Here is a 27,500-nt window from a genome sequence, read left to right as displayed (position 1 = left end):
AACGTGGTGGTGTAGAACTACAGGGAGGAACGTGGTGGTGTAGAACTACAGAGAGGAACATGGTGGTGTAGAACTACAGGGAGGAACGTGGTGGTGTAGAACTACAGGGAGGAACGTGGTGTTGTAGAACTACAGAGAGGAACGTGGTGGTGTAGAACTACAGAGAGGAACATGGTGGTGTAGAACTACAGGGAGGAACATGGTGCTGTGATGGATTTGTCCAAAACGATGCACAAAGAGACGAGGCAGGTAGAGTTCAAACATTCCCCACTGGGACGGAGACCAGGACTGCAGGCATGTGCCTTCAGTTAAAGATTTATTTGACTGTTTAAGGGCAGAAATAGACCTGCATATTAATTAGCGTACTGCACATAGTGTGAAGAATATGTGTGTTACCTTTTAGAAGAAGGAGCCAAAGGAATGTGGCTGTTTCGTCCCGCACTGACACGAACACCTCCGGTGATTGTTGCGGATGGTGAAACATTCCTCCAGCTCTGCCTGCTCTTGACAGCAGACGCATGCCCGGCCCGAGCCGCACTCCCCGGCCCGTACGACCGCATCAGACATCTCACCTGGTGTTCTGTTCCTGTTTACCACACAAGTGACAGGCATGAGATTAAGAGATGCTCGCAGGAGGACTCCGGAGGTACGAGCCGATGACCAAAGGACTCCCGTCATGCGGTGAGACATGAGTGAGCCAAGGCCATCTCACACCAGAGCTAACCTAATGCCTTTTCCTTCCTTATATGGTAACATTTCACATCGCTGTGGTCCTCCTGCTGTCCTCTGGTGGTCATCTCTCTTCTCAGTGGCGCCCCCCATGGACAGTCTCTGCTACTGCGGCTACTGAGTGTGCCTGACAGAGACCGTTTCAAGTTTCAGTTCTTCTCTCTCCCCATCGAGAGCATCTGGAACTTTCTTCTGTGGACTGTCTCTGCTGCTGAGTCCACCCTCACAAAACATCACAACATCCATTAAAGTCCTTTATGTTTATTAATATTTATAAGCTAGTCAGCGGACTAGCTTGGCAGCTATCAAAGCTGAGTAGAGTCAGAATATAAAATATTTTTTGTAAGATGAATTAATTAGTATCCATGTGTTATGAATGTTTCTTTTGGAGTTTCGCCTGCAAGTGAATTAATTGAACCACGTCCGTCAGAAACGTCCCGACATATAATGTGGTGTAACCATGGCAACGGAGGTGTCGGCGGTAAAACGTGTTAAGAGTGGCGGTAGACGCTTAAGTGGTTAAGGAGGAACGAGGATTGGTGGAGCGTTCAACACGAGCAGGTCTCCTGCAGACCGGGCCGCAGATAATCGGGGTCCCACAGCCTTCTAACACTGGAGCTGCACAGCGCTGGAGATTAGCGATTGATCCCTGCGTGGTTCAGTGAGCGTAAAGAATCACGCTGTGTAATGGACAATCACACTGACGCTTTTAATGGAATTTCATAAGGATTTAATGCTCTATGTTCCTTTGGACGTTACCTGATCCCGTCCCCGCGGAGACTGTCTGACGGATTGTGTGTCTTTATGGGAGGTAATATTCAATCATCGTATTGATATTTTCAGAAGTACCTCAGGAATACACATTGAAACCCGAACTGAGATTTAAGGCCTCCTGAGCTGATTTTGTTTCCATTTTGATCACAATTTTCAGAGCCTGTGTGTGTGTGTGTGTGTGTGTGTGTGTGTGTGTGTGTGTGTGTGTGTGTGTGTGTGTGTGTGTGTGTGTGTACAAACACATAGCACACATATTGTATCAGAAGACAATGTTTTAATCAGTTGCAGAGTCAAAACTGTTGATTTAAAACCATAGTTGTTTAATTCTCCATGATGCAGTTTGTTGGTAGTGGTGGTGTTTTGGATGGTGGTGGTTTTGGTGGTGGTGGTGTTGTAGTGTTGGTGGTGTTTTGGATGGTGGTGTTTTTGGTGGTGGTATTTTAGTGTTGGTGGTGTTTTTGGTGGTGGTGTTTTGGTGGTGGTATTTTAGTGGTGGTGGTGTTTTGGATGGTGGTGGTTTTGGATGGTGGTGTTTTAGTGGTGGTGGTGTTTTGGATGGTGGTGGTTTTGGATGGTGGTATTTTGGTGGTGGTGGTGTTTTAGTGGTGGTGGTGTTTTGGTGGTGGTATTTTAGTGGTGGTGGTGTTTTGGATGGTGGTGGTTTTGGTGGTGGTGGTGTTTTGGTGGTGGTGTTTTAGTGGTGGTGGTGTTTTGGATGGTGGTATTTTAGTGGTGGTGGTGTTTTAGTGGTGGTGGTGTTTTGGTGGTGGTGTTTTAGTGGTGGTGGTGTTTTGGATGGTGGTATTTTAGTGGTGGTGGTGTTTTAGTGGTGGTGGTATTTTAGTGGTGGTGGTGTTTTAGTGGTGGTGGTGTTTTGGTGGTGGTGTTTTGGATGGTGGTGTTTTAGTGTTGGTGGTGTTTTTGGTGGTGGTGTTTTTGGTGGTGGTATTTTAGTGGTGGTGGTGTTTTTGGTGGTGGTATTTTAGTGGTGGTGGTGTTTTTGGATGGTGGTGTTTTTCAATAGTATACGGCGCGAGACTGGGAGACTCTCTCACCATGGCTCTCTCATCCTGGCTGCACCGCGCTGGTGAAGTTCCGTTATAGTCTCGCGTGATAGGAATTTCTAAATAAAAGTAATAAATGCAAATTTACCGTTTCTACATAAATAACTACATATACTACTTATACCTTCACTCTTTGTATTTACGAAACATCCTACATGGCATTATAAGGATGTTTGCAAAGGATTTGAAAACTTCAATGCACATTAAACTTAATGTTTTGCAGATAAAATTCAGGTAGAAATACATGAAAACACACAAACAAAATATTTCCATTTAGAACTTTATTTTTGCAAAAGCCGCATGGCTTCCCCTCTTTAAACACTGTTCAATTTACAGTTGATTGGTATTCCCAATTTGTCAAGCATTGTTCATTGTTCCCATGCGAAGTTTACAATGCAGAGAACTTAACAGGCTATTCTTAAATGTTTTCCTCTCCATAAAGTAACTTTATGAACATATACACTGCCAATACAAGACTAGAATGTAAGATTCGTTTGTCTACAAAAACGAGGTATTTTAACTTACACTAAACGCTGGCGTCGGCCATCGTTTTGCACACGAACGAGCATGCGCGAGATCAGGAACGCGTTTATGCCATGGCCAGGCAGCCACGCACACGCAGCCACGGGGAGGTGGTCTCTTTTCTCGAGCCGTACCCTCCTCGTGTTTTTGGTGGTGGTATTTTAGTGGTGGTGGTGTTTTTGGTGGTGGTATTTTAGTGGTGGTGGTGTTTTTGGATGGTGGTGTTTTAGTGTTGGTGGTGTTTTGGATGGTGGTGGTTTTGGTGGTGGTGGTATTTTAGTGGTGGTGGTGGTTTTGGTGGTGGTGGTTTTGGTGGTGGTGGTATTTTAGTGGTGGTGGTGTTTTGGATGGTGGTGGTTTTGGTGGTGGTGGTGTTTTAGTGTTGGTGGTGTTTTGGATGGTGGTGGTGTTTTAGTGTTGGTGGTGTTTTGGATGGTGGTGGTGTTGTAGTGTTGGTGGTGTTTTGGATGGTGGTGGTGTTGTAGTGTTGGTGGTGTTTTGGATGGTGGTGGTTTTGGTGGTGGTATTTTAGTGTTGGTGGTGTTTTGGTGGTGGTATTTTAGTGGTGGTGGTGTTTTGGATGGTGGTGTTTTTGGTGGTGGTGTTTTAGTGTTGGTGGTGTTTTGGATGGTGGTGGTTTTGGTGGTGGTGGTGTTGTAGTGTTGGTGGTGTTTTGGATGGTGGTGGTTTTGGTGGTGGTGGTGTTGTAGTGTTGGTGGTGTTTTGGATGGTGGTGGTTTTGGTGGTGGTGTTTTAGTGTTGGTGGTGTTTTGAGGAGGCCAGACCTGATGAGTGAAGGCCATTTTGGTCTCTGATTAAATTACACATATTTAAACACACATATTGTTTGTATGCATTCTTCACTTATGTTTCAACTTTGCAACCTACAGTTTAAAATCAGTGGACCTCAGCACTTGTTTCCCAATAAAGGTGCTCAACACTGGGTTCTGTCTTTCTATAATTATTCACAGTGCTAAGTGAGTATACTGGAATAAAACAAAACCAGAAAAAACCATGGTGATAAGTAAAAATAAGTAGAGAAACAACACTTCTCACTCCAGACAGGGAGAAAATGCCCAAAAGCACTAACCTGGATCTGACTGGAGTCCACAGATGGATATTAAACACGGTTCCTACACCACGTCGTGGCCTCCTGTCCTGCCTGGTGGAGTCCAGAGTTCAATTGATCACTACGTCATTATCACGTTTGGCTCTAACCAAGCCATCGTGAGATTTACTAACGCATGTGAGCCCCTCTGAACTCTCCTCTTTTCTCTGCTTATCTGGGTCTAGGTCTATTAACTATAGATTAATGAACAGATATGAAACAGATACACATAACAGATGTGCACTCCATTGGAAGAATAATCCATTTCTCTGTCTTTTGTTTGTTAAGTCTGATTCCAGTGAATCAAACAAAGGCTTACGCTTTTTGAAATATGACAGAAGATGCCCTTTTTTAATTGTCGAAAATCTTACTTCCTTATCTGAACTGGAGATTAAGGGAGATCTTTTATAATGCAGAAGAGAAAAAAATTAAATTACAACTGTTTTTAAAGGGAGGGGAATCAGATGAAAAGCCTGTGGTGAATATTAATGAGGGGAAATTTGCCCCGCCTACAGATGAGGACTGTAATGAGATAGCACAGGTTGGCAGCAGTTTGTGTGGGACTGGGACTGGCTAACAGCACATATATCAGACTCTGCTGTATGGGACTGGCTAACAGCACATAGATCAGACTCTGCTGTATGGGACAGACTAACAGCACATATATCAGACTCTGCTGTATGGGACTGGCTAACAGCACATAGATCAGACTCTGCTGTATGGGACTGGCTAACAGCACACAGATCAGACTCTGCTGTATGGGACTGGCTAACAACACGTTGATCAGACTCTGCTGTATGGGACTGGCTAACAGCACATAGATCAGACTCTGCTGTATGGGACTGGCTAACAGCACATAGATCAGACTCTGCTGTATGGGACAGACTAACAGCACATATATCAGACTCTGCTGTATGGGACTGGCTAACAGCACATAGATCAGACTCTGCTGTATGGGACTGGCTAACAGCACACAGATCAGACTCTGCTGTATGGGACTGGCTAACAACACGTTGATCAGACTCTGCTGTATGGGACTGGCTAACAGCACATAGATCAGACTCTGCTGTATGGGACTGGCTAACAACACGTAGATCAGACTCTGCTGTATGGGACAGACTAACAGCACATATATCAGACTATGCTGTATGGGACTGGCTAACAGCACATAGATCAGACTCGGCTGTACGGGACAGACTAACAGCACATAGATCAGACTCTGCTGTATGGGACTGGCTAACAACACATAGATCAGACTCTGCTGTATGGGACAGACTAACAGCACATAGATCAGACTCTGCTGTATGGGACTGGCTAACAGCACATAGATCAGACTCTGCTATATGGGACTGGCTAACAGCACATAGATCAGACTCTGCTGTATGGGACTGACTAACAGCACATAAATCAGACTGCTGTATGGGGCTGGCTAACAGCACGTAGATCAGACTGCTGTATACAGGTCTATAACCGCCAGCAATGTTTGTATTAGCAGTTTAATATTTTGCTCAGATTAAATCATTTCACATTTCTTTCATAATTAGTCACATGCTTAAAAAATCCCAAACAACGAATGTCGTGCTAAATCGAGTTAAAATTACATTTAACATGAATCTGCATGACAGACTTATTAGATCATATTTGTTTATTTATATCTTCATAAACATATAACTGTAGTATTACATAATAAAAGTGATATGTAATAATGTCTTAAATGAGATGTCATTGCCTTATTCACGTGTAACCTTGGCGATAATTGGCATGGAAAAGCTGCAGGTGTGTGTTGGCTGTGGTAGAGATATGAATGTATAGGATGAGGGTGGGTTTGTGTGTGTGTGTGTGTGTGTGTGTGTGTGAGCGCAGAGCTGGCAACGAGGCTCTCAGACATGCAGATAATGCGTGTGCTATACATACAGTGTCGGTGAGGATATAGAGCACGTCTGACTCGTGGGTGCAGCTCACAGAGAGAACAACACGGCTCTCAGTCTGCAGACACGCATCAACCACGTCCCGCTGTTACATAAAGATGAACACGCAGGCATGCACGCACTCAAACACACGTACGTATGCAAACACCCCCACACACACACACACAGACACATCACCCTTGTTCATTTCTACCAAGCCTCAGGCTCCGTGTTTTTATGGTAATATCAGGAATAGTTGTTTTGCTTGTGATTTGTTTCCTGCTATGTACAGGTTGATTGTGTTGTGCGTATGTGGTGATTTGAGCCGACAGCAGACGTTAGAGGGATATATTGTCCCGGTGGTCTCTGAGTCTACCGAGCACTTAGAGGAAGAGGAATATCATAGAGTTAATGCTAATGGAAGAAAGGTGCGTCTACTGCCTGCACCCAGAAAGGGTGGGAGAAAGAGAGAGAGATGGAAAGAGAGACAGAGACAGAAAGAGAGAGGGATAGAAAGAGACAGTGAAAGCAAAGCTAGGCAGAGAGAGAGGATCATAGTTCACAAAATCCTTCTGAAGGGACTTAAAATCATTAGAGACTACATTACCCACAGTCAACCACTACACACCACCGTGGCCATGCTGACCAGTGAACACTTCTCAAGACAGGGATGTGTAACACAACCTTTATGGTTAATCTAAAAACACCACATGTCCTATATGATTTGTATATGCTTATGTTTTAACTAAATTAATTCCAGATTCCCGCTAGTAGAGTTTGTGATTGTTCTCAGAGTGATCGTTCTCAGAGTGATCGTCCTCAGAGTGATCGTCCTCAGAGTGATCGTCCTCAGAGTGATCGTTCTCAGAGTGATCGTCCTCAGAGTGATCGTTCTCAGAGTGATCGTCCTCAGAGGTGTGCCACACAGCAGGATTTTGGGGTCAGTAAGCTATGTCTGAGTTTACCTGGTGTTAACCAATTTTGTTGAACATGTGGATTATCTGAAGTGAATAAGAAAAGTCTGATTGGAGTTTCAGTTAATAAGGAGTGAAATTTATGTGATATTATGGTACGGCAGTGACACAATGTATGAAATTATTTCCCAATATGTAAGATTCGGTAAATTTGGTTTATTGATGAAACATTTTCATTATATTTACAAATGACAGTAACATTCTGTATCAATTAATGTCAACATAAGTACATTGTTAATGTTATATACCTTCATATGTAGTCAAAAGTTTGCGAAACTTTGCATCTTTCTGCAAATTTCAAAAGTAATAGTGACTGTAGCATGGGCGATACTGAGCATGAAATCAGATATACAAAGCCGACCACATTCTTTGGTGTAAAAAATTGAAAAATTATTATAGCACTCATTAAATTCCAATTATATTGGTTTGATCGTAAGTAAATCATCCTTGCATGAAATATAATACACAGAAGTTTTTAAAAGCAGTTAAACACCTGAGAAGGTATCTGCACAACCGTGTCTTGATCTACATCTGAGTGAACAGACTTCTCTGTTCCTGGATCCAGAAGAGCTTGAAATCTTCGACCATCTTGTCTGGGCTGATTGATGATGTGCAGGTGAAGCTGGTTCAGACCCCCAAACACTCGGTCCTTTCACTCCACTTCACAGCTCACCTTTGAGCTGGGACCTTCTGACCATGTCAGAGCTGACCTCCACAAAGCAGGGCAGGAGGAGCTGACTCTCGGCTGCCATCTCTCAGAAGAAAGCACGCCTTTCCTCCCCCACTATCGATCGCCATTCCATCTCCTCGCCTTTGTCCGATAACCACTCGGGATCAACATGCAGTCTGGATGTGCAACATACCGTTTGATCTGTGTGTGTGTATAGTGTACACTGGGCACACTTCTGCTCACGTGTGTGTCTGCGTGTTTATGTGTGTGTGTTGGTGACCATTAGGCAGGCTTCTGCATGTGTGTGCAGAAAAACAACATTCTGCTCCATTTTGAGGACTGATCTGTATCCGAGGAGACAGATGGAGAGCTAAATGCGTATTTAGCTGCAGCACGAAAGCGCTGGTACTGGAGGCGAGAGGCCAGCAGCCTCCAGAGAGGCGCGGTGGACGCTAACACGCCCGCCAGCTCCTCCAGGGGCCGTGCAGCTCGCCGCTGGGGCCCAGCGCGCTCACCTTGGCCTGGGACGGTCCTCCTGCCACCTCCCTGGTGCCCCCATGCTCATGTTCATTGGATGGAAGTGCGAAGCTCCCAGCACTCACACCAGGAAGCCTCCTAATTGGTGTGTCACGTCGCACCTCGGCCATATTAGAGGTGACCCGTCAGCCCTGCAGATCTGCTGAGCATGCGGAAGAATGTTGGAGGTGAGCTCCAGGTCCGACCTCACGCAGGTCTCGTGCACAGCTCACGCAGGTCTCGTGTCTCGTGCACACCTCACGCAGGTCTCGTGCACAGCTCATGCAGGTCTTGTGCACACCTCACGCAGGTCTCGTGCGCAGCTCACGCAGGTCTCGTGCACACCTCACGCAGGTCTCATGCATAGCTCATGCAGGTCTCGTGCACAGCTCATGCAGGTCTCGTGCACAGCTCACGCAGGTCTCGTGCACACCTCACGCAGGTCTCATGCATAGCTCACGCAGGTCTCGTGCACAGCTCATGCAGGTCTTGTGCACACCTCACGCAGGTCTCGTGCGCAGCTCACGCAGGTCTCGTGCACACCTCACGCAGGTCTCATGCATAGCTCACGCAGGTCTCGTGCACAGCTCATGCAGGTCTCGTGCACAGCTCATGCAGGTCTCGTGCACAGCTCACGCAGGTCTCATGCACACCTCATGCAGGTCTCATGCACACCTCACGCAGGTCTCGTGCACACCACCGCTAACAGCAAAGTGTCAGAATGCAGAAAAGCTTGTATTCTCAATTTTAAGGTCCTCCGAATAATGTTTGTTATGTATTTTGGTCATACATTTACGTGGGTTTATTTGTTTGAGGAGCTAATGATGGCTCATAATGGCTTTAATCTGAGTTATAATCATGCCTTTAAAAGGATATGTTCTCATTAGCACAACTGTCAGGACTGCCATTATGGTGAACGTGCTTGTATTTGGAAGCAATGAAGACAATGATTAAATGTCTATAGATAACGCCACCATAATAATCGAGGTTTGCAAGATGAATGGGCCGTGTGCGTAATGGCATGAGGACAGTAATTGGATGCATATTTCCGAGCCTAGCGATTGTCGCATCATACATAGAGGACCATTAGAGCAAAACTGCCTGTGAGGTCACATTACCAGCAGCAGTGTGAACACAATCACACTCCCAAATACGAGAGGAAGCCCCTCACACCACTACATCCTCATCCTCACCGCAGCACACAGCTGATGTCTCCCGTCCCGCTGCCGCCCGAGACCGTCCTGAGCCTTCTCGCACCTTCGAGTAGCTGCTAGTCTCCCCATGTCTCACCACATTGCATCACGTCTCAATATGTCTCACCACATCTCACCCACGTCACAGTGCGTCTCACGGCATGTGTCTCACAGCTCAAATCGTCCCATTTGTCTATATCACGTGCTCCTGCTCCGACTGGCCTGCAAGGACATGGGCGGCGTTAATGTCTCACAGCCGCTCAACACACTTCATCTCGATCCTTTATGTCTCGCCTTGGAAAACCGTCCATTCAGGACATTTTGACCAACGACAAATGACAAAAAAATCCTATTTATTATTATGAAAATAAAATAAACCACCATTACTAAATTACAAAAATTAAGAAAGTAAAAAAAAAAAAAGTCTAAATAACATTAATAACATAAGTGTTTAAATGTCAATTTCTTGCCAAAATTTTTAACAAATTAAAAAAAGAATGTTCTGATTTCTCACCCAAAACACCCCCCCCCCTCCCGTAATTCCTTCATAGCCCACTAGGGGGTTGTACCTCTCAGTTTGATCAGTTTGGGATCACAGGCACAGATGTCTGTGGCAGTGTCCCTGTGCTTGGCTCTGTAGTGGACGTTAGTCTAGGGCACTTAGAACACTGGTAGAGTGAACAAGAGTTTAGAAGTGTTTAGAGGGGGATGTAACAGGAGGCAGGAAATATGTGCGGTAATGACACATCTCACACTGTTTCATGGCTAGCAGGACACCTGATTACACATAGACGCTGCCTCTCACACATGCAAACACATGCATTACACACACAAGCAATCTCTTTTCCACACACAGATGCATTACACACACATTGCATTATAAACAGAGAGAGACTGTCACTCTCACACACACATTATAACACACACACACACATACACACAGTGGGTGAGCTGCATAATCTCTGGAGGTCTGGAGGCAGTAATGGAGATGACATCAGTCCAGACATGGCAATCACTTCTCTAGTTATGAAAAGTAGAGTCGTATGCCATAAACGTGGCATCTTTGAGAACTTTGAGAACAAAATTGTTTTGGACAAAAGAAATCCCTGATTTTGTTTTGTGCGATAAGACTTTGTGGGATTATACCATGTTTTATCTTGTGAAACATGTTTAGAACTTCTGGTTCTGGTTATAAAGTCCAGGCTCAGTGTGACTGTTATATGTGCATGTCCTCTGGACTGCAGGACAGAGACATGAGGAGCACAGCGGGAAGAGATAGAGGGATCTGGAGAGCAAAAGAGGAGTGTGAAGAGAGAGGGAATACACAGGGGGTGCAGGAAAAGCAAGTGGGAGGAGCCCAGTGGGATTCTGGGTAATGACGGTGACACCCCGAGAGCCACACCCCACCCCGGCTCCACCCGTCAGAGAGTAATGTCCTGCTGCATCCACACACCATTTATCACCGTGTTTAATCGCCTCTCCAGACGAGCTCCGGGGGAAGTCATTAGCGCCTTCGATGAGGTTTCATCCAGACAACAGAGACAGCAAACGCACAATGTTGGAAGAAATGACAAAATGGTGCGTACAGCGTCGGCACGGCGACGGTGCACTGGGCGGGGACGTGCGGTGTTTACACTAAACGCTTCAGATGGGTGACATCAGGGGGCGGCTGCCGTGGAGACAGACGGGTGGGGGGGGCAGGTTTGGTACAGACAGGTGGGGGATCTGCAGTTCAGACAGATGGGGGTGCTGGTTTTGATTGGTGGGGGCTCTGCTGTTGAGGCGGACGGGTGGGGGTCAGAGCTGACACAGGGGGGGTGGTGGAGACAGACTCTAGAACACGTCTCTCTTCCCCGGTCTCGTTGAAACAGACGTGTGGGGGGAAACTGGTTTGATACTGTTGGTTATTTTTAGAGACAGGAACACGTCTGCCCTCCTCGGTCTCGTTGCTCACGTTACGTGTGTTTTTCACACCTTGTTCTTGATTCTTCTTTCTTGTTCACTCACACGTAATCCAGTTCCTCCTAGCAAAGATCTGAGAGCAACTGCACTTCAGTGCTGGATCACAGAGCTGTGTGATCACATAGAGCAGAACTAAGCCTCAGTTATCTCCTCCATCATCTCCTCCATCATCTCCTCCATCATCTTCTCCATCATCTCCTCCATCATCTTCTCCATCATATCCTCCATCATATCCTCCATCATCTTCTCCATCATCTTCTCCATCATCTCCTCCATCACCACCTCCAGCAGTGAGGTTGTGTGTGGGGGTGGTGAGGTTGTGTGTGGGGGGTGATGAGGTTGAGTGTGGGGTGGTGAGGTTGTGTGTGGGGGTGGTGTGGTTGTGTGTGGGGGGTGATGAGGTTGTGTGTGGGGTGGTGAGGTTGTGTGTGGGGGGTGGTGAGGTTGTGTGTGTGGGATGGTGAGGTTGTGTGTGTGGGTGGTGAGGTTGTGTGTGGGGGGTGGTGAGGTTGTGTGTAGAGGGTGGTGAGGTTGTGTGTAGGGGGTGGTGTGGTTGTGTTTGGGATGGTGAGGTTGTGTGTGGGGGGTGGTGAGGTTGTGTGTGGGGGTGGTGATGTGTGTGGGGTGGTGAGGTTGTGTGTGAGGGTGGTGAGGTTGAGTGTGGGGGTGGTGAGGTTGTGTGTGGGGATGATGAGGTTGTGTGTGGGGTGGTGAGGTTGTGTGGGGGGTGGTGAGGTTGTGTGTGGGGTGGTGAGGTTGTGTGTAGGGGGTGGTGAGGTTGTGTTTGGGATGGTAAGGTTGTGTGTGGGGTGGTGTGGTTGTGTTTGGGATGGTGAGGTTGTGTGTGGGGATGGTAAGGTTGTGTGTGTGGGTGGTGAGGTTGTGTGTGGGGTGGTGAGGTTGTGTGTGGGGGTGATGAGGTTGTTTGTGGGGTGGTGAAGTTGTGTGTGGGGTGGTGAGGTTGTGTGGGGGGTGGTGAGGTTGTGTGTGGGGGTGGTGAGGTGTGTGTGTGTGAGGTGGTGAGGTTGTGTGTGTGGGGAACTAAATGCAAGGGCGAGAAATAAAAAGCATTTTCCCTCTGGTCGATTTAGTTGTTTTAATTCTGATGGCGGCGGTGACAAACAGGATCCATTAGGACATTTGTGTTGATATTTGACGTCAGCAGCCTGCGAATTGAAGAGTCCCACTTAGTGTTGGGAGAAGAACTGGTGTTGAATCTCAGTTGTTGGAAAAAGGAGACAGAGTTGTGCAGAACTGGGTGGGCACGCACACACACACACACACACACACACACACACACACACACACACACACACACACACACACACACACACACACAGTCTGGTATCATGGCAACCCAGTGATGTCTTTTTCCACCCTGCGTGGTTCTCCGTCCCGTGTGTCTGCCCCTAGAGGGCGCTGTGGGACAGAGGGGTGCATTGAGCATCAGTAATGAAAGCTAAGGGAGCAGCTCACGCCTGGAGCCTCCGGGCTGTCCTGCGGGTGCTCTGGTGTCAAGGAGCAAACTCTCTCCAGACTCCAGAGACACTCCTGGAACACAACGTGCTCAGGAGCCTCTCCAGAAGCATCTGGAAAAAGGCTCCGGCCAGGTGGACTACGCTCAGGTGTGAATGCATTTAGATAAACGAGGACAGTGAAGAGTTCTCCGTGGAAGGCGAAGAGGAGACGAGGAGATGATAGCACGGAGCAGGATAGCTCCAGAGGCTGTGGAGGTGGTGGGTTTGGTGCTTTGAATTCCTCTGTGTTGGGAGAGTTTAGAAAGAGCTCACCGTACACCTCGGCACTTTCTCCGATAATGAGGAGGAGTGATTAACGCTTTTTAGCAGAGGTGCAGACGGTGGGCCCCATCGGCACTGTGTTCTACTGTAATTTCTTTGTTAATTACATCTCAAGGGAGGGGGGAGAGAAGGAATGTGCATGCCAAGGGCAGTGTGTGTTTGTGTGTGTGTGTGTGTGTGTGTGTGTGTGTGTGTGTGTGTGGCGCACTGACCTGTTTCTCATGGAGGTGGTGTGTGTATCAACTGTAACACACACACTCTCCATCCTTTTTAGTAGAGAGCCTGCCAGTCATCACCCAGCTCTCTCTCTCTCACACACACACACACACACACACACACACACACACACACACACACACACACACACACACACATGCTGCACGGGTGTAACTCCTCTCTGGTGTATAGCTCAACGAACACATAATCTGTAAACACAGCACACGCTGACGTTGTAATAGCATTCATGGGAACCATGAGCAAGGCGAGGCATGCTGGGAGTTTAACAAGGCAAAGCATTCTGGGAGTTTAACAGTACAAATGGCGAGTGACTGAGGCACGACCAGGCACAGTTCGTCGGTCAGGTCCGTCGTCTATGGCGACGGCCCACACCGAATCCAGAGGAACCGAGGAGAAGTGGATAGGACTGAACTACAGTGTAAAAGGGACAATCCTGATGTAGTCTCAGCTCGTTCTCACCCAGCAGCTCTGTCAGGTCGGGTCGTTCCTCTGGGGTCCTCTGAAGAGTCAGAATACCAACACGTGTGTGTGGATGCCTTGGTGGACTACAACAGGAGAGAGAGGAGGAGAGGGGAAGAGAGGGGAGAGCTGCTGTCTTTTATCTGACATCAAGGCTTGGTCCTGTGAAAGCAGTCAGGCTGGGGTTGTGTCCTGCACTGTGCTGGGTCTGTCCCTAGGGGGCACTGCACCACATTCCAAACACCACACTGCCCTTCACACACTACAGATACTGGTCCAGTAACACCACCACAATCACACACACATAATCACACACAAGCACGCATGCACAGACAACACACACACATCCCCACCTCATGCACGTCCACAATCATACACAACACGTATGCACACACAACACACAGTTACACAATCACACACGCACATCCACAATACACACGCATGTACACAACACACTGGCATACACAACATTACAGCAAAATTAGACAATCACACACAACAAACACACAGAAACATGCATACAAAACTTGCACACACCCATACACACAGATACACATGCATATGCACAATCACACACATGCACACTGTCACACACATGGACACACAGTCCAGGCCCCAGCACATCTGGGCCTCTGTAGCTGAGCAAAGATGTCCTCCATCAGACCTGTGTCTTCCTCCATCAGACCTTTGTCTTCCTCCATCAGACCTGTGTCTTCCTCCATCAGACCTTTGTCTTCCTCCATCAGACCTTTGTCTTCCTCCATCAGACCTTTGTCTTCCTCCATCAGACATGTGTCTTCCTCCATCAGACCTTTGTCTTCCTCCATCAGAACTGTGTCTTCCTCCATCAGACCTGTGTCTTCCTCCATCAGACCTTTGTCTTCCTCCATCAGACCTTTGTCTTCCTCCATCAGAACTGTGTCTTCTCCCATCAGACGTGTGTCTTCCTCCATCAGACCTGTATCTTCCTCCATCAGACCTTTGTCTTCCTCCATCAGACCTGTGTCTTCCTCCATCAGACCTTTTTTTTCATGGAAGCCTTGAACTCCAGATGTGCCCCCTCTTTTGGGATTGCAACATCTGGACTTCTTCAGCCCTGGGTCCTGAAACAGGTGTGAAGTGGATGGCATGGAAGTGTCACCTGCGTTAAATCACCATGAAAAACACAAAATACGAGAAGGCGTTCTGAGCTTGGTGAGGCAACCACGATAGGCAATCACTTCCTGTTTTGAATCACTTCCTGTTTCGAATTTGCACCTTTGCTTGCCGGTTCCAGCGTCTCACGTAATTGGTCAGATCTGAGCGCTTTTTTTATCCAGGCCGGGTGCGGCTCTCTCACCGTCAGTCCATTTGTGGTTAAGAGGGTTTGGAGTGGGGGAGAAAGCCTTCGGAAAGAGAACCTGCTTCCTCCAGGCAAGGACAGGTCTTTATTAGTATTTTTTTTTTCTTCTGTGCTTCTCAAAAAAAAATTGAGAGAGGGAAGTGAAGTGAATTCTATGATGGGTTCATTCCATCGTCACATTCCCACCACGACTGTACTCGTTCGATCGCCTCTGTCTCCCTAATGGAAAGTGATTTAGTGCAAGAAACAAGCTAATGGGGTAGAGGCTATGTGTGGAAAAAAACAATTAGAATTTAATGAAATGCTGTAAAACACGGAATGAGCTGCTCTAAAAACTCCATACTTATTCTGAGAGGAAGATTTGTCCATAGGAGAGTCGTTTCCACTGACATCGTCATCCGGAGTTCTGCTAAGGAGCTTGAGGCTGTGATTTAGGAGTGCTGTTATAGTTCAGCATTGACATTACATTTGCCATTGAAGCAGATAGTTCAGTATAACTCCCCACGCTGACACGAGGATGGGCTTACTGCCGTCTGGACGCTGGGCTTGATTTAGAGGAACCATATCTGCGCGTCCGTGGTCCGTGCTGGTAAACCCTCGCTCCGGGGACGAGAGGCGCCTCCGGGAGGCTGGGAGAGCAATAGCAGCGTGATGGGGAAGGTCTGGGTGGCCCGGCGTCCAGAGAGCACGTATTCAAAACCAGCTTCCATGACCCACGAAGCAGAGAGCAGCAGATCGCAGAAGACGGGACCACAAAGGCCCGGACGGGACAGCTGTCCTGGCAGAACGTGTCCAGGGTCCAGACTGAATGAATACATCTCATAAAGATGAGGATGATTTAACAAGAAGTGACCCGAATGAGTTTTTTTTGCATCCGTGTGCGAGTCAATATTAGCGGTGCTGAAATCGCTGATTTGTGCTGGGGATTGATTGGCTCTTAAAATTGATTTTGCTCTTAAAATCTCATCTGGAATTCATGGTGTGTCCTGTCTAATCCTTTCGGGTCGTGCAGGCCTGCGGTCACATGACACGGATGGTTACCGGGGACCTGGCTGTGTGCCGACAGCACTGGATTAGGGGAACATGAAGCCAAATGGTGGCAAGATCACGGTGTCTTCATGTGTCCTTTAACCCGGTATCAGCGTCCCACTGTCTCCACTACTGGAGTACGCACACACAGTCTGAGGACAAAGAGTGTGGACACAATCACTTCACAAGTGCTGTTTGGATGCAGCCTTAAATGGGACAGATTTAAAACAGCAAATTCATCAGTGTGGGATCAGGTATGGATCTGGTTGTGAGGAACCAGGTATGGATCTGGTCAGGATGTGATTATCTGGTGAGGATCTGGTATCAGGTGAGGGTGTGGTTATCTGGTGAGGATCTGGTTGTCCTGTGTCGAGGCCCAGACACCATAGCTGTTCTCTTGAGTGGTCATAACACACAGGTTGGTTCATGACACTAAATCAATGCTACTAAACGGGAAACAAGCTGTGAGGCACATCACACAGGCACATGTAAGAACATTAACTATCTGTAACCATATTTGTCTGTAACTGTTACAGAGTGATAAGTGATTCATGGATCATCAGTTTTGGCGATGGACAATACATAGATGAATATCATAATGTGATGTTTCCCGAGAGGAGAAGCTTGTGTTTGGATTAGAGACTTCTGGAGATGCTTCCTGTGCTTTACTCCTTACGTACAACATGTTCTTGTTCAGGCTGAGAAACGTTCTCCTGGACGTCCACGTTGAACACTGGCAGTGCCACCTGCCTTGTCTTCTTGACTTCTGCCTCTCTGTCCACTGACCTTCTCCAAACCCCACGAGCAGGAACACCAAGGAACCACTACCCAGGAACACCCAGGAACCTCTATCCAGGAACACCCAAGAACCAGGCTGCACTCTGGACTCAGTTCAACTCTAAAACTCTGAAAGAAAGGGGCTGTGGGAGATGCTGACTGTGTGATTTATAGTGTAATTTACATCAGTCCCTGCTAGATGTCATTTAAATGAAAAACGTCTCTCCTGCTATAAGAGTGTCATAACTGTTGTGCCCTGGTCCTTGGTATAAATTGATTATCTTATTGATATGTTTAGTAACACCTATGAATGGGTTGTATTTCCATAAACACTATAAAGTATTTTTCTCTGTATGCATGCTGATACTAGCAGTGGTGATCTGTAAAAAGCTCTGCAGACGCCAACCTTGTTTTCACCAGAATAGCGTTTGATGCAGAAAAAGAAATTCCTCAATTTCATCCTCCTCATCATCACCTTTAACAAGCATCACTGAGGATGCACCCACAGTAGGTTATTTAATATAACCCACTTCCTGCACACAGAGTCGGTTGTTAGTTTAATAACCGCACACCCCCTGAACCTACAGTTGGTTATTAGCTTAATAACCCCCTACCTCCTGAACACAGTAGTTTTTTAGATTAATACCCTCCTGAACACAGAATGTTATTAGTTTAATACCCCCTCACCTCCTGAACACACCGTAGATCATTAATTTAATATCCTCATGAACACACAGTAGTTTGCTAGTTTAAAACCCTCCTGAACATACAGTCCTTATAACACTAGCAACCACAGTGTGCACACCTGTATAACTGAACGTGATCATGTTCATCTTTGAGCTGTTTTGGTAACACCAAAGATCAGGTCCTCTGTAGGAGGCATCTGACCTGCCTGCATCTTCCCGTTAGCTTGCTGTGATAGATCAGGCCAGTTTTATCATCACGCCTTCCAAACGTTGCTGTTTTAGAGTCCACTTACCTAAAATCCGAATCCTCTGTGGATTTGTGCATGACAGCATAGTGGCACCAAGCACTGTAATGATGATTAGAGCACGCACACAAAGCGCTTGTCCTTCGTCTTCAGGAGAGCTGAAGCCTTATCTCAGCCGTCTGTAATCTCCTTCTTGGCGGTTGTTATTTGATTTGAGCGCTCCGTGATGGGATATGCCTCCTCTGCACTGGAGCTCCCCCCACGCCCCACTTTGTGATGATATATTTAAATCTGCTTTGTGACAGGTTTTTTTTTCTGGTTGTCTGGTAATTACAAGGAAAACATTTATTGACCCGGGTCGTAGTATCTCAGCAAGGTTTCCGTTGAGGTTGCTTCTGTGGTCGCAGTGAGGTTTGCTCTCAGAAATGGGATCCTACTGTATTTATAATGTATGAGGGGGTGATTAGCTCCAGAACACTATGGAGCCGGCGCTGAGATGTTGAGGAAGCTCAGAGTTCATGGTTCTCCTGCAGCTCCTCCTTTGGGCTGAGCTCAGAAGCTAATGAAGGTTTGCTGCCATTATGTGCTAGTAAAAAAAAAACTGGAATTGCAGGTCAAAACGGAGGCCTGGCCAAATGGAGATGTGGTGGACAGCAGGTCATGCGAGCAGCTCCTGCAGTGGAGATCGCCTGCATCTCAGCGTCTGTTGGAGCTCACGAGGGCGGGGGCGGGAGAAGAGGGGTCAATCTGGACGGAACCGCCACGTGAGAGACGCTAAAGAGGACAGAAGAATGAGCCGTGTGAACACAAGGTGTCCAGAGAGAGAGAGAGAGAGAGAGAGTGTGTGTGTGTGTGTGTGTGTGTGTGTGTGTGTGTGTGTGTGTGTGTGTGTGTGTGTGTGTGTGTGTGTGTGTGTGTGTGTGAATTGGTGACAGAATGGGGTCTGTAGACAGGGACCTGACAGAGCGCTCAGTGCTTGGCCCCGATTACTCATTTTAGAGGTCAGGGAAGACTGGACCCCAGCGACTTCCCTTTTTATAATTAATCTTTCAACTAGCCACCAGGGAGGCCTGTTTCCACTCGCCATGAGCACACACACACACACCCACCCACACACACACACACACACACATACACATCTGAGTAATACAGCTCTCTGTATGAGAGGAGGAGCTCTGCTGTGGGAGAGGACTGCTGAATCCTTTATATGTGTGTGTGTGTGTGTGTGTGTGTGTGTGTGTGTGTGTGTGTGTGTGTGTGTGTGTGTGTGTGTGTGTGTGTGTGAGTGTACGTGTGTGTGCGTGCATGCATTTGTAATGTTATTTAGCTTCTAGTTCTGGGAGCCAAGGGTAGGCACACATTACTGTCAATCTGAATCATGAATTGTGAGACGCTTGTGTTTATAGCGGGGCAGTTAACATGAAAGTGACCACTCCGGAAATCTATACGAGCGGGGTCGATCTTTTAATCTGGATTAGTCTAATTTAATTCCCTGATTTAAGGGGGATGTCAGTTAGTTGATCAAACTGAAGGCTCCATTATGAATGACAGGGATGCAAGGAGATGCTTCTAGATCAGTCGCGTTATGAATGTTCAACAATCAAAGGAAATATCCTGCAGAACTACCCATAGTCCACCTCACCACATTAAATAATGTATGTGCTGGGCTGCCTGCGTGTTCAGGAATGCCATGTCAAAACGTTGAGAGCTGCTCCATTCTCCTGTCCAGAGAGTAAAGGTCTGATTATATATCAGACCCTTAAACAGCATTCCTCACCGCAATCCATCCATCACCAGCAAATATCAGATTATTGTGTGTGATTGCACACCCATCATCTGGCTGTCTCGGGTCCTTCAGCCTCTCTCTGAACCGTGGCCTCCAGAACCCACACCATCACTTAGTCGAGGCTGGACTTCAGCTGGGCTGTGAAGTCTGGCCCAGCGCGGACGTGTGGTTGCCACCTTCTGCTGGTGTTTGTGTGGACTCTGGTCATGAAGGTCAGACCTGCGGTGCGTCTCCTGCCCACAGACGACGACGGGGAGACGGCGCCCGGTCGGCACGGGAACGCTGAGATCGCCTAGTAACCCTCCGGCTGTGACAAAAATGTAATTACTAAACTGTTGCTATGGAGCTTCAGGCCTGTGGTTTGCTCAGGATGGACTGTCTGATTCACATAGACTGTGGGGAGAGCCCCGCCCCCTGTCTGATTCATATAGACTGTGGGGAGAGCCCCGCCCCCTGTCTGATTCATATAGACTGTGGGGAGAGCCCCGCCCCCTGTTTGATTCATATAGACTGTGGGGAGAGCCCCGCCCCCCTGTCTGATTCATATAGACTGTGGGGAGAGCCCCGCCCCCCTGACTGATTCATATAGACTGTGGGGAGAGCCCCGCCCCCTGTTTGATTCATATAGACTGTGGGGAGAGCCCCGCCCCCCTGTCTGATTCATATAGACTGTGGGGAGAGCTCCGCCCCCCTGTCTGATTCATATAGACTGTGGGGAGAGCTCCGCCCCCCTGTCTGATTCATATAGACTGTGGGGAGAGCCCCGCCCCATTCAAGGTGTTGGCCTGACGTCCCGATATAGTGCGGTGTTGCAGCTTCTCCAGACTTCATTCTGAGATGGAAACAACCATGACCCATTTGTGAAGAAACAACATTCCAGGTCACAAATTGGATTCTGGGCCAGTTAGGCTTTTACTGACTTCTGATCAAATGAAGCCCTCATACTGCGGCAGTATTGTTATGAAATTTAAACAGTAAATTTAGGAGCTCTCACACACAGAATGATGGAGTCATTGTGCTACGAGGGAACCGTGTTTCTGTGTAAGGTCAGATAGCTTAGCTAGCTAGCTTTCTCAAAGAAGAAACTGAACCTCACATATTTCTGTTTTATACTCTCTCTCTCCTTATCTCTCTCCATTTCCCCATTATCCTCCATTTCTGTTTTAATAATGAAAGGCCCTGGAAAAGCAGACAGACACGATAGTTCACATAATATGACCAAGAAAGACCTGCTAAGATGAATTTTCGGCACAAAGCCCCTCATTTAAGCTCTGGAGGCAGTGCCAGTGTACGGTGCAGCAGCCTATGACCCCAGCATGCTTCCCATCAGCCCCGGTGTGTGTGCAACCTCCCACCAACTAAAATAGAAAGTGCCTGCTCCATCAGGTGGGCGTCAGGGACCTTCCTCCCCTCCACCCGCACGAGCGTCGCTCCACCTGTACCGCTGCCGTTAATTAGGGGACGGAGAGGTCTGTCGGGTGGGGCAGCCGCCCGGCCGTGCGCTCAGGGTGGGGAGATCCATCAAACGCATGAAGACTGAGTGGCCACCCCAGGACCCCAACACAGGACACCAACACAGGACGCTGCCACAGGACACCAACCCACCAGGGGGCAGTCCTCTGGGAGAAGCTTTGTTGGGTTTGGCGATAAACTGTGCGGAGGTGGAATGGCTTGCTGTGCCACACTGAATTATGCTGTGTAGCTGCACACATCACGACCCATTTGCCATTCATGGGGGTTTGAATAAACGCTCAGATGTAGTTACTGCCGTGATGCCTCAGGGTGTATGTAGGATGTAGGATATAGGATGTAGGATGCAGAATGCAGGATGTAGGATGCAGGATGTAGGATGCAGGATGTAGAATGCAGGATGTAGGATGCATGATGTAGGATGTAGGATGTAGAATGCAGGATGTAGGATGCAGAATGCAGGATGTAGGATGCAGAATGCAGGATTTAGGATGCAGGATGTAGGATGCAGGATGCAGGATGTAGGATGCAGGATGCAGGATGTAGGATGCAGGATGCAGAATGCAGGATGCAGGATGTAGGATGCAGGATGCAGGATGTAGGATGCAGGATGCAGGATGTAGGATGCAGGATGTAGGATGTATAATCATATATGTAGATACTATTGAGAGCCTCTTCTAGCATGCATGTTTTTTTAATATGCATAGTGCAGTTCATTATTCTGACTCCCCGGTGCTTAATTCAATCTCACCTACTTTGTAAATGTATAAAAGGGAAACCCGTGTTCATTATCCTCTTACCCAGTCCTATATGGGAGATTGTGTTTTTCCAATCTGCGCGGCCAGAGTAATAAGATTTGTTTGGTCATCCATCCCCACTAGTTCATTTTTCCCAGGGAGTGTGAGCACCGAGTTTGAAGCCACATATGGACCTACACCACCATCTAGTGGCCACTATGTGAACTGCCACTGGAGGTTTACAACGCAGACGATTCTGAATTCTGCTCCTCCGTAACGTCTGATAATTGGCGAGCGGTACATGGAAATCCCTCAAACGGCTGTGGATATCAAAGGCTTCCTGGCTACTGAGAGGAGCGTTAAACTTCAGATTTGACGTGCTTTCTCATGCAAATAAGAGGCTAATCTAAAGGTCTGTTTTCCTTCTTTTCCCTAGTTTAACGTATCCTTCAGCGACTTCTGCGTGTTTTCTAACCATCATAAAGTAGAGCTGCAGAGAAAATGTGTCGGAGCAAATTGGCACACCCTGGGGTGTGTGTGTGTGTGTGTGTGTGTGTGTGTCTGTCTGTCTGTCTCTCTGTCTATCTCTTTTCTTCTCTCTCTCTCTCTCTTTCTCTATTTCAGTTCAGCAATGCTTTATTGGCGTGAATGTCATACAATACATTATTGCTAAAGCAAATGAATAGAACCAGGACGGGGAAATGGGCAGAAAAGGGCCAATTATCACAAAGCAAATGAACAAATGAACAGTGTCATGAATCACCCATGCTGACCATCTGAAGGGGGCGGGGCCTGCTGGTAGTTTGAAGGGGGCTCACTTAATCAAGTCGTCTATCCAAATATGACCGTTGTTTATTACTGTAATTTCTGAATGTATGGACACTGGTGATACCTTCCTATTTAGGTCTTTGTGGTCTGTTTATTTGCCATTGTATAGTCTCAATTTAGGGCCAAATAGCATATCTCTCTCTCTCTCTCTCTCTCTCTCTCTCTCTCTCTCTCTCTCTCTCTCTCTCTCTCTCTCTCTCCCATACATTGTAGTTTTTGTGTATTTTTAATGTGTACAGTTAACACTATAACACGATGGTTAACACTAAATCAAAACCCTGGATGATCAGTAATGCGTCCTTAATCTAGATCTGACATCTAGAAAAAAGACTCTGATTTTGAGTCATACATTGTCAGGCTGACACGCAAACCCACTCAGATCTTTTCCTTTCCTTTTGTTCAGCCTTTTTCTCCTTATTAAAACCCGCGGTGTCTCCACGGCGTCTCGCGGCGACTCCAGCTCGGTCCTGCCCTCTCTCCACGGTTAATCACACACACAGCCAGACTACGTACCACCGGGACGCGCCTGGAGGCGTCGCCACTCCGACACGGATCTCACCAGCCACCGGGCGGCAGGGTTGCGCACAGACGATGAATAACTAAAGAGATCCGGCTTTGAATCCACCCGAATTAACCCGAGTTTAATTAAAAACACCTTGTCGGGGGGGGGGGGGGGGGGGGGATTTCAGACAGGACTCCAGAGGAGGTGACGTTCCAGCGCTTTCCTCCTCTCGGTGGGGGGATATAGCGGGGGGAGGCGGCTCGTTTACGGAGCGCGTTTGGGGAGCTGCAGTCGGACGGTTCTGCTCCTTTATCTCTCCCTCGCTCCTGCAGATAAAGAGTAAACTCTTCCCGAGGCCGCAAGGCTCACGCTAGCAGCAGGTGTGTTCTGTTCAGCCCGGTCACAGCAGCTATAGAAATGTGTCTGAACTGTTATTACGGCGTTTTTTTTATTATGGTGTTTCCTAATTGACTGATGGGTTCTTAAATTGCCGCTCTGTAAAGGGACCTGATTACATTTCCAAGCTATCTGAGAGAAACGGGGGGATCTTATTTTTTGCATTTTTCATAAATCTTGTTTTGCTTGAAGTCTTGCAGCTGTGAATATGCTAGTAGTGAGAGCCAGACGGTATCTTCAGGAGTTATTAGTGAGTTGCGGTGAAGAGTATGTCTGCTTCCTGCCAACCTTGGCCTTTATGAACGCTACCAGGATGTCCATGTGCATGTGACTTCCTTCAGCATTACGATTATTCACGTAATAGCAGTGTTAAAACCAATAACCCCCTCTCCAACCTGTAGGCAACTCCCCGTCGGACGAGTCTGAGGAGCGGGATAAGGAGGCGCGTACGCTGACCTACCCTGCCTACGTGGCCAGCCTGCTGGACTCCGGGGCCAAGCGCATGGCGGCCGGGGTGCGTATGGACTGCAGCTCCCAGGGACAGTGCCCACTGGCCTGTCGTCTCTGCCACATGAGTCCCGGACCCCTGCGGCCCACAGAACCCGTACTGCTCCAGGTCACCAAGGCCGCGCCCATCTACGAGCTCGTCAACAACAACGAGACGTACCAGGTGGGTGAGAAGCCGCGTCTCGAGTGGATCTGGAGGTTGAGATCACGTGGTGTCATGATCTCTCTACAACGGTGGAGACACGTTGTGTCCTGTGTCTCTGGCAGGCTCTGCAGGAGGCCATGATGGCTGTGCTGTGGTGCTCGGGGAAGGGTGACGTCATCGACGACTGGTGCCGCTGTGACTCCAGCGCCTTCGGTTCTGACGGACTGCCCACGTGCGCCCCACTGCCTCAGCCCACGTGAGACTCACGTCGCCTGCTCTCCACATCGCTAATGCCCTGTTAATGCACATGTGCCATGCCTAATGTACTGTTAATGATTAAGTGAGTCTCCGGCCTGGGTAATTTTGTCCACCATGAGAAATGTTCGGATTTCTTGGAGCAAATAGAAAAACAACCACTGCCTTGCTGGGCTTGGACCGTTGCGTCACACGCAGGGAAGTCACGCCTGAAACGCACGGTTCCTTCTACCGTTCGGGTTCTTAACGTGTCTGATTTGTGTCCGCCGCTCAGGTTACGTCTCTCCCACTCGTACGAGCCAAGCAGCTCATTGGTCATCGTGGAATGGGACCACACAGAGCCACCAATCGGAGTGCGTGTTGTTGATTACCTCATCAGTCAGGAGAAAGTAACAGAAAGGACCGACCACACCAAAGTCGAAACAGGTGAATCACGCCCACAGCACCTCACCATGTCACTTTGGTTTGATCTGAATTTACTGATGAATTCTTTCACTAGAATCTTGCTGTGATATAGTGACATACGTGTTATAGTTAAAGTGATATATTGATTTAATTTAACGCCAATCATTTAAATATCAGAACACTTTATTCCGTGTGTCTGGACATGTGACAATAATAATGCTTCCAATAGACTTCCATGTGTTTATTTGCTATGACCACTAGATTGTGCTGAATATCAGTGAATGTTTTGAGATACAAAGTGGAACGTGTCTGGTTAGAGTCTCGGTGTGATCAGTGGGGGTTTATGACCACACACCCCAAACATTAGTTGGGAACAGTGTGTTTTAATTGATTTTAGAAGCTTTTTGTGGTTCAGTTCTAGAGGTGACATGACATTCTGAAACGCACCTCGGTCTAAAGATGTGTTTGTCAGAGCCCGTGTGTGAAGGCTGCATGCTTCCCAAGGTTTAAGTAGTCGGCTGTGTCTGGAACACAGCCAGCCGGCTCAGACGTGGAGTGTAGTGGAACAGAGAAGAAGGCGTAGATAGCAAACGCTGGGAAGACTGGAGGTTTGATCCCTTTTATACCAACTACAATGGTGCAGACATCCTGACTGGAGCAAGCAGTTTTAAGTGTTCAGCATCAGACTCGTGTTCCAAACTTTTGTCAGGCTAAATCATACACAGTGGTTGGTTAGCAAGAGAAGGATGAGAACTAAATTATTTAACACAAAACGGTGCACTGATGAAAGAACACGAAGCTTGTTTTCACAAGCAGCTTGCAAGTCTGAAGAGATCGAGCCCTAAGCTGGCCTCTGGGACGGGAAGAGTCCGCTGGTGGGTCGCAGTGACAGGGACGGCAGCTGAACCCTTCCGGGTCGTGGGGACAGGAACTGGAGCTCTCTTCTGGGCCTCCAGCACAGGCCCAGCAGGCCTCTCCTGGGCATGGGACCAGTCTGTGGTCTGTCCCAGCACAAAGACTTACGAGAGTCCTGCTCTCTAGCTGTGTCCTTGGTTGGTAAGTCAATCTGTAACGTTGGGGAGCTAAGAGGCGGACACGAGTGCTGAGGAGAGCAGGGTTTATTAGCTAGGGTGCCACCATGGGTAAGACCAGCAACCTCCTGAAGCCAAGCCGTACCTACACAGATGGTATGTGAACGACAGGGCATAACTAATTCAAACAAAACTATAACAAAACAAAAAACCAACAACCAGACAGGACAATTCAGATAACAAAAGAGAATATAACCAATACAAGGACTAGGAACAAGGGACAGAAAACAGGCCTAGAATCACAGGACCAACTTACAGGGAGGAATACAATCAACCAGGGTTACTAACACATTCACTACACAGGGAGTACAAGTACCAACCAAATTAATACATAAACTAGAAACACCTGAGCGGAAAGCAGGGGAGCGGGACAGACAAGACAAGGTGAGGAACAACAGAAAACACGGACAGGACTGACTGGGGAACGGTTCTAGACCAGGTTAATCAGAAGATCTGGACAGGACTAACAGCAGGAGTGGATCCATACATGACAATCGGCTTCTTAAAGTCTGAAGAGATCAGCTCCTTAAAGCGGACTCGGCTATCAAAGACATCGCCATCGGACTGCGTCTTCAGCTTTCGAGTTGCTTTGTTGCATCTTGTGTTTTGATTGGCCGACTGGTCTGAAGGTAAAATAGGTGTGTGGCCGACAGGCGGCAGCCTGACCGCATCGACTCGCCCGATGATGTGCGGCTCGTCCGAGAGGCTGACGGCGTCGTCTGGCCCGCCGAGGCTCCGAGGACGTGTTCTTGTGACCCAGCCAGGAAGCTGCCCCGTCCTCCGACGTAGCCCACGGGCGCCCACATCTTGAACGCCGCCGTGGAAGAGTCCATATGGGCAGCTTGGCTCAGCGACCCCTGCTACTGGATCAGCAGCTGGTTCTGAGCCAGACTTCCAGACCGCTTTAGTCAGAACCGGATGCTTAGTTTGTTTGCTTTACTCGATTGAGCCCAAACAGATCAGAAAACGTAGACTAAATATACCAATCTAAGATGTGTCCCTCCCCCCATGATGATTTGAAAGGTAAAAACTGATCCTAAGTCAGTCCTAAAATCTATTCACACAGGCCTGTACTCCTTGGGCTCTTGAGTATCTATGACTGTGTCCCCTGTTAGTTCTTGATGAATATCATTTTTACCAACATCCAGTTCTGATACCTTCTGAAAGCCCAAGTCAAAGGTCAGTACTAATAATATGGACTGAATAAAGAGACACTTGCTATGATATGATTGAACTGGATCATGTATGCTTAAACAAACACATCATTGATCACTGTGACTGACAGACCTGCTTCACACTGATGTGACGGTTCTGTGGCGGTTCTGTGATGGTTCTGTGATGGTTCTGTGACGTTTCTGTGGCAGTTCTGTGACGGTTCAGAGACG

The 27,500-nt window shown here is 47.8% G+C and overlaps 1 protein-coding gene across 3 annotated transcripts in view; it reads left to right on the top strand.

Annotated features, from left to right (window-relative positions):
- Positions 1 to 27,500, top strand: part of astn1 (astrotactin 1) — a 197,351-nt gene that overhangs the window by 143,542 nt on the left and 26,309 nt on the right. For all 3 annotated transcript variants that reach the window (XM_076972125.1, XM_076972126.1, XM_076972124.1), the window contains 3 exons: positions 24,114 to 24,382; positions 24,487 to 24,620; positions 24,894 to 25,045. In XM_076972125.1, coding sequence (XP_076828240.1) covers positions 24,114 to 24,382; positions 24,487 to 24,620; positions 24,894 to 25,045 — 555 coding nt within the window. The remainder of the gene's footprint in view (positions 1 to 24,113; positions 24,383 to 24,486; positions 24,621 to 24,893; positions 25,046 to 27,500) is intronic.

The sequence above is a fragment of the Brachyhypopomus gauderio genome, chromosome 14 (genome assembly GCF_052324685.1).
Source record: "Brachyhypopomus gauderio isolate BG-103 chromosome 14, BGAUD_0.2, whole genome shotgun sequence".
Lineage (NCBI taxonomy): Eukaryota > Metazoa > Chordata > Actinopteri > Gymnotiformes > Hypopomidae > Brachyhypopomus > Brachyhypopomus gauderio.
The sequence above is the reverse complement of the archived record's forward strand: the minus strand, read 5'-3'. Positions and strand labels throughout refer to the sequence as shown.